This window comes from Cololabis saira, chromosome 13 (assembly GCF_033807715.1).
Source record: "Cololabis saira isolate AMF1-May2022 chromosome 13, fColSai1.1, whole genome shotgun sequence".
NCBI lineage: Eukaryota > Metazoa > Chordata > Actinopteri > Beloniformes > Belonidae > Cololabis > Cololabis saira.
The window spans coordinates 42147623-42155841 of NC_084599.1; the positions used below are offsets into that span (position 1 = coordinate 42147623).

The 8219-nt window shown below is 45.6% G+C and overlaps 1 protein-coding gene across 1 annotated transcript; it reads left to right on the forward strand.

The window, feature by feature from the left end:
* Window positions 1-3655: 3655 nt before the first annotated feature.
* Window positions 3656-7319, forward strand: LOC133457920 (regulator of G-protein signaling 2-like). The gene is made up of 5 exons (XM_061737303.1): window positions 3656-3786; window positions 3874-3957; window positions 4325-4386; window positions 5375-5541; window positions 6396-7319. Exons 1-5 carry the CDS (start codon window positions 3719-3721, stop codon window positions 6588-6590), a joined length of 576 nt encoding a protein of 191 aa, XP_061593287.1. The 5' UTR covers window positions 3656-3718; the 3' UTR covers window positions 6591-7319.
* The last annotated feature ends 900 nt before the right edge of the window (window positions 7320-8219 follow it).

The window sequence follows — 8219 nt, forward strand, 5'->3', positions numbered from 1 at the left end:
GCTTTTGACTGAGAAAAGTAATGCGCGTTGTCGCAGGATGGAGACGCACATTTTGATGTATAACACACCTGGGGTCACGTTACGGTTCGGGCTGAATTAACTGCCGAAGGAATGGCATAAATTTCGCCAAAATGACACGATTAATTCAAAATGGCCGACTTCCTGTTGGGTTTGGGCCATGGCGCCAAGAGACTTTTCTTTAAGTTGCGACATGATACAGGTGTGTACCGATTTTCGTGCATGTACGTCAAACCGTATTGTGGGGCTTGAGGCACAAAGTTTTCTAGGGGGCGCTGTTGAGCCATTTTGCCACGCCCATTAATGCAAACCATTAAATATAACATTTTTCACCAGGTCTGGCTTGGTGCAAAATTTGGTGACTTTGGGGGCACACTCCCCCCCAACGCATGATCTGGGGTTAAAGTCGGGGGCCTTTTCCAGGTTTTCCAGGTTTTCCAGGAGCCTCAAAGTGAAAGCTGTCCGTGTTTTCCGAGACGTCTTTGAACGCAGCACTGCGTTTCTGTAAACACTTGAAGTTTCCTGCTAAATTTAGTTTCTTATTGCAGATAAGTATCAATCAAACCCTTTAGGGGGGGGGGGGGGGGGGGGGGACAGCTGTACTTTGTACATACCAAACTTTCCAAACACAGAAAAGGCCAAACGTTCTCTGATGGGAATCACCTCCTGCGTGAGGAAACCAAACAGAAACGGAGTGGAAACCGCTCTGCTCAGCGTCGGCCTGTCAGCAGCAGCTGCTTACGCAGCGTCTGCAGACCATAATAAACACCAGCCGAACACCGTGTTTTCAGCCGGGTTTACGCTCACAACACACGCTGGATCACAACAGCCGGCGGGGCTGACGCAGATGCCGCTGCAGCGCCCAGGATTCAGAACAAAATGTGATCCTTCTTTAATACGTTTGTCCTGATCATTAAGAGGGAAACACTCCTGGTGTTTCAGGAATACGACGTCCTCGCCACCTCGTACCGGTATTTAGCTGCTGAACCATCATGATGACGTCACGTTTACGTTAAATCTCTCCCTATTACTGTTCAAACCAGGACGTTCAGATACCCAAAATCATATACAGTTCATTCATCACAGAGACGAGTCTATAAACAGATTATGGGATTTAAGAGCATCAAATGTAGTTACATTCTAGTACAGTTTTATTCATGTGAATATGAATCTAATTTGTAGAAGTTTCCTCCATAGATGGAACGACTCGAGACGCATGCAATAAATCAGATTTTCAATTCTGCAGCAATTGTATGTATGCTGTCTGGGTGTGTGTGTGTGTGTGTGTGTGTGTGTGTGTGTGTGTGTGTGTGTGTGTGTGTGTGTGTGTGTGTGTGTGTGTGTGTGTCTGAGTGGCTGTATGTGTGTGGAAAGGCGCCCATGCTCCCCCGCCGGCCATCCAGGTCGACGGGGGCCAGGTCTCCACCGTACCTCCACGGGCACCAGCAAAGAAAAGAAAATTAGGGAAAATGAAGGAGTGAGGTGAAAGATACCGGCCCTCCAACAACAGGACAGACACACGGGATGTATGCAGCCTTGTATCGTCTGGTGTAACGTTAAAATATAATAAAGAAACGTCTCGTAATGTACAGCGTACCGTTCCCGCTGTATGTTTAAACCATGGATGTAAACACTGTGTGTTTCTGTCCATTGAGCTGTTATGCCGAGAGCGCCCCCTGCAGGTTTGGAGCTCTTCCGGTTGTAGTGACAGGTTATGAAGCGTTTTTCTTTTGTAGATGGTTTCTTGTTTTATATCGTTTTGTGCTTTGCATCGTTTCTCTATTTGCAGCGCGTTTGATGATGCTGCATTTGTCTTTGTTTTTTGCAGCACGTTTTTTCATTTGCACAACGTTCCTCTTTTTGTACCTTGTTTTGAGTTTGTGAATTTGAATCGTTTCTGTACTTGAAGCCGTTTTCCTTAACTGAGACGCATTAGGCTGTTGCAGTGCATTTGGCCCTTGCCGGCCAGCGTAGAAAACCCCTGCTTTAACACCTTTATACCACCAACATGCTCCCTGTTCCTGCCGTTCACTCGTGTCCCAGTACACGCTGCAGGGCTTGTTTGCTGAGGGAGGATCGGTTCCCAGAGCAGAGCTCGCTGCAGAGCTCCCTGAGAAACCCTTATCCACTAAATCTGAGCGTATTATAACCCTTTACTATAAATGGTTGCTTCCCCAGCTGCAGCGTCTCCGTCACTCCGGGGCCAAGAGAAACAGATCCCAACCCTTCGCTGAGAAAGATGTCCGAGTCCTGCAGCTCAAAACCAACCTGCTCCCTGAACCAACACGTCTCACCGGAAACGCTGAGACGGTGTTGCATCACGACTCCTGTACCAACCTGTCTTATCTCACCGGAGCATCGCTGACGTTTGTCCCGATGTCTCACGGATCCACACCCTGCATGAATAACTGAGTAAACATGCAAACGGAAGCAGAGCCTTCACGTTAGAGTGAATCCTTTGTATGCGAGGAATGTTCAGAGTGAACCCGGTCTCTGCTTCATCTGTTTTTAATAATAATAATAATAATTAAAGCTGCAAGCAGCGATGAACGGGCTCTCGCACTCACGGCCACCGTCCCCCATAAGCATATCAGAAATGACACCACCCACGACTTCCTATGTCAAACCATTCAAAAGTTATAGCAGAAAATAGGAACTATGAAATATCGACCAATCAGACCAATCACCAATTATGGTCAAGGACTCAATACCGAGTCCGATGACACCACCCACGACTCTTTATGTCAAACCATTCAAAGGTTATGGCAGAGAAAAGTATTCTAGGGGGCGCTGTTGAGCCATTTTGCCACGCCCATTAATGCAAACCATTAAATATCACATTTATCACCTTGGTGAAAAATTTGGTGACTTTTGGGGCACGTTTATGGGGAAAAAAGGCCTTCCTTTCATCAGAATAAAGAAAGAGAAAATTCCTACAGATACAATGGCCTTCGTACTGTAAGTGCTCGGGCCCTAATAATAATGCATTTTATTTGGTGTCGCCTTTTCAAGTCACCCAAGGTCACCTTACAAAGAATAAAAGCATGACAAACAAGCATAAAATGACTAGAGCAAGCAATATTAAACCAAGCAACATCGACAGATATTATAGCCAAAGAAACAGTGCGCAGTAAGAGGGAATCGGCCAGTTTGAAAAGTTTGAAAAGTGAGTTTTGAGTTTGAGTTTTGAGTCTGAAAGTCTTATGTGTGGTTGGAGGGAGTTCCATAGTTTAGTGTGTGTGATTCTTGTTTTCTAAATCCGACTGCGTCTGCATGCAACCCAGAGAAACGCTGTGTTTTCTCCAGCGTTTCCCAAAATACATGTAAAATGGGAAAGAATGCACAAAACAGAAGGAAAGGGTTCGTTTTTATGAAAAAAAAGGGCCTTGTACGTCACGTCTTGACCCGGCTCCGGGGCTCCGAGGCTCCGGGGCTGGAAGCCTGGAAGCCTGGAAGCCTGGAAGCCCGCGGGCCACGTTGGGAGGGGAAGGAGGGAATGTTTACGCAGCGCCGGCCTATCGCTGCCTCGGGCTCGCAGAGTCACACCAGGGCACGTCTGTGTTTACACAGCCAGAACCAATCCCTCCTCAGACCTGTCATCCCCGGCCCGCCTCCCTCTGGTCCTGCTCGGGGTTCTGAACCGGGAGAGAGGCTATAAAACCGGCCGGCGAGCCAACAGGGAGAAGAAACAGAGCAGAACATGAGAGAAACCAACATGGCTCTGGCTGACTGCGTGAAACCTGCCGCCCTGGACCAGAAGGGAGTGAAGTAAGTTCAGGAAGCTGGTCCTGCTCACGGCCCGGTGACAGAACTACACAACACCCATGAGTGAGAGCTCTCTCTTTCTTTCAACAGGAGGAAAAACTGGAGAAACAGAATAGGAGTCTTGCTGAAGACAAACTCCCCCCAGTCCATAATAATGAAACACAGATCCTGCAGGTAATCTCGTCTTTTCCTTGTGTTCCATGACTGCTGCCGTCAATTTAGCCTCAAATAGAAGCTTTCCTTCTTAATCCAGGTTACATATGCATTTTCTGGACGTGAGCTGTTATTTAATGGCATAAATAACTCTTAAATGAAGACCACATGACAGAAGGCTGTAAAGTAAAACCGGCACTAACGAGGCAGATAACTTGTGCCATTAAGAGAATTGGATAATGAGCTCCGTGTTTGTGCAAGTGTACGGTTTTAGCATCGCTTAACTGTGATAATCAATGGAAAGAATTTGCTGTGACACCACAGACAAACGAGAAGTTGCCTCGGCCGTAATTGTCTCTTACGAGGGCTTTGTTCTTTTCCCCCTCAGGCCGAGTGGCGATGACGTGAGCCAGTGGGCGCAGTCGCTGGAGCGACTGCTCGGTCATAAATGTAAGTACGACCCCCACCCACGTTACGTAAAGGCGTCTCAAAGGTCGCGGCGGTTCATCCGCCTCGTAAAGCAGGTCCTTTACCTGCCAGTGGAGGGATGGGAATCGAGAACCGGTTCTCACGGTGGACGAGACCCGCCATTGCTGAAAATAAAAGTAACGCTGCAAACAGAAACAAACGCTGCTGCAAATAAAATAAACGCTTAGCAAATAAAATAAACCCCGCTGCAAATAAAATAAATGCTGCAAACAAAAGGAAACGCTGCTGCAAGTTAAAGAAACGCTGAAAATATAAACAAACGCTGCTGCAAATAAAACAAACGCTTAGCAAATAAAATAAACGCTGCAAACAAAAATAAACGCTGCAAATAAAAGAAACGCTGAAAATATAAAGAAACCCCGCTGCAAATAAAATAAATGCTTAGCAAATAAAATAAACGCTGCAAATAAAGAGAAACGCCACTGCAAGTAAAAGAAACGCTGAAAATATAAACAAACGCTGCTGCAAATAAAACAAACGCTTAGCAAATAAAATAAACGCTGCAAATATAAATAAACCCCGCTGCAAATAAAATTTAAAAAAACGACGCAAATAAAAAAGCCACAACGGAAGTGAATTACCGGGGACTATTTTTGCCGATGCACCTGTGTTTTTTACGTGAGAGGAGAAGAACACTAACCTTTTCACTTATTTTCTCGTTCGTTGTTCTTATTCCTCGCTCTTCTTATTTCTTCCTTTTCACTTACGTCCTCTTCGTCTTTTTCTTCTGCTAGAAACTTGACATAATTGTGGTCAGGAAGTTGCCTTACCTATTAGAAAACCCTGGATGTGAATATCTTGATGTGTGTTACATATAAAGATCTTTGAACACTTATGCGGCTAAAATAAGCGGACATGCAAAAAAAGAATATCTATGCAGAATGTACATTATAAGCCAGTGGACGTCTCCGGCCTCATCTCACCCGACTCCCGTCTCTCTCACCCACAGATGGGAAAGCTGCCTTCTGTATCTTTCTCAAGTCGGAGTTCTGCGAGGAGAACCTTGAGTTTTGGACGGCGTGCGAGGAATTCAGGACGCTGACGGCGCCGGAGGAGCTGGCGGCGAGAGCCGGCAGCATTTATGAGGAATTCATCCGGAACGAGGCTCCCAAAGAGGTAAAGACTCACAGAAAACTGTAGTAATAGAGGGAATGTGCATGATGTCACAGATGGGTTACGACCACTGAGTGACAGAAAGACTGAGTGTCAGAAAGACTGAGTGTCAGAAAGACTGAGTGTCAGAAAGACTGAGTGTCAGAAAGACTGAGTGTCAGCGTAAACTTTCAGTTTGAGCAACTGGAAAACATCTAAAATGGGAAAGAGCTGTTGTGCGATCGACTGTACTCATAGATTTAGCAAGAAATCTCAGTTATCGTTTTACAGACTGACGAAAAATAAGCTTAAGAGAGACAAATGGATCGCTGCAATTCACAGAAACAACTGGATTCCAGGCACCGAAACGTGGATTTGTGGTTCCCATTTTGTATCAGGTAATGTTGGATTTTTGGGTAGCTAACGTTAAACGGTCAAATCATAAAGTTCGGTGTCCTCATCACTTTAATTTCTACAACAAATCCTGCCTTGAAGTCGGACCAAGTGTCAAGACTTTTGTAAGCCTTCAAGCTTTGCTTCGTGTTTCCCCGGCGTAGAAATTAAGTACATATAAATATCAGGAAACTGGATTCATGTCCAAATATTAATGTCCATGGACCACTGGTTCTTGGTAACTGTACCAAATATTAATGTCCATGGACCACTGGTTCTTGGGGTAACTGTACGGGTCACTGTTAATCGGCCGATAATCAGCTGTTATCCCGTCTTCTCCACTAGTTGCAGCTGTGTTTGCTGATGTTTTTCTCAGTGCGAGTAAGGGGGCTGGTCCAGTGGGAAAGTGACATCAATGCAGACCCTCTATTTCATGTGACTGAACCAGTTATAGGAGGCTGATCCGTGGGTTTATTTTTCTCTAGATAAACCTGGACTTCCACACCAGGAACCTCATTGCCCAGAGCCTGCAGGCCCCGACGGCCGCCAGCTTCCTGCCGGCCCAGAGGAAAGTCTACGCCCTGATGGAGAACAACTCCTACCCGCGGTTCATCCACTCCACGCTGTACGGAGACCTGCACGCCGCCGCCACGAGGGGGGGTCGACAGGGAAAGTCCTAGGGGGGAAAACCGTCTGTTTACCGCCATGACTGACGATGCCGGCGCAGGATTACGGAGCTGAATGCAAAGACAATCTACCGGTGAATGCAGGACTAGGGATGGGAATTGATACGATTTTTAGGATTTCAATTCCATTTTCGATTCTGCTTAACGATTCAGTTGTTTATCGATTTTCAATTGGAAAAAGGGGGTTAGGGTTTCATGCTGTGTGCACAAATCTTTTTGAATGTTGATAGTATTTCCTCCTTTTGAGTGAAATATACACTTGCAAGTATTGCAAGTCGCCCCGTTGTCGTCTTTTTAACTGAAATGTAACCAGACTTTGGAGCATTTGTATCGCTTGGGCGCCATGTTTAAGGGCCAATCCCAATTTTCCCCTTACTTTCTACCACTAGCCCTCACCCACTACCACTTCACCCTAAAAATGAGTAGGTCCTTGTAATGTTCCCTAGGGATTGGGACACCAATTGCTACGTCACTGCGTGGTTTATGTTCGGGTACGTAAGTGACTGCGTAGTTACGTTTGCACATACGTCACACATATCAGGAAGCCCAGAGCTAAAAGCTGTTTTAATTTCCGCTGTAGCTCTGTTATTATGCCACTTTATTAAGTTTTAATATTTTTTCAGGCGTAAAAGTAACCATTAAGATCCCCAACCTGGGCTCAGTTTATCCAAATAACGCCTGTTAAGAAATTTGCTCCGATGTTTTCGGGGGATGAGAAGAGCCGCCGGCGATTTATGTTTCCGCGTTACACCAACGCAGAGCCTACGCCGTAGGCTCTGCGTTGGTGTAACGCGGAAACATAAATCAGCCTTTATTCTGGCGAGATCTGAAAAGACTTCACAACAACGAGCAAACGAGTGATTATGTACATTCACTGAGTGAATATGATGAAAGTAAAATATATATTTCTCGCTAGAAATGTAATCAAAATGCGTTTTTATGCAGAAACTAACTCAAAATATTGATTTTATTCACTAAAAATTAGAAATGTCCGCCATGTTTTTTTGTTTGATTCAGTCTGCAAATGATGACGTAAAGCATTCTGGGAAATTTTCTCTAGCCCTCGGTCGGCGAGTCAGAATCTGAAAACCCTCGCTGTGAAGGGTTAGATTCATACACACTAGCCCTCGTTATGTCCACTAACCCTACATGCAAAGAGGAATTGGGACACCACTACCCTCACGGGAATGCGCAAAATTTAGGGGTAGGGCTGAAAAGTAGGACTAGGGGGGGAATGGGACTGGCTCTTACTGTTGACTTCTATGTCTGCTAAGCTACACAACAAGTTAGATGTTGTCATTTGTTCCCACTGGAATCAAAAAGGGAATCGTTTGCAAGATTTTTAAAATGATTCCAAGGAATTGAAACACTGGGAACCGGTACCGAACAAGAACCGGTTCTTGATTCCCATCCTTACCGGTGAAGCCCCTTCCAGCTCCGGGGTCTGAGCTATTTCCTGGGGGGGAAGAGGGACGATGAGGCCGGTGGGAAAGCCATTTTTACAAGTTTGACTCAATGTTACATTTTCACTGCTGAGTCAACTAAACTTTTGATTTCCGGCCTGATATCGTGTGAAGGGAACGCTGTGGCAGCTCACACATTTAACCCAGTGATGATCTGCAT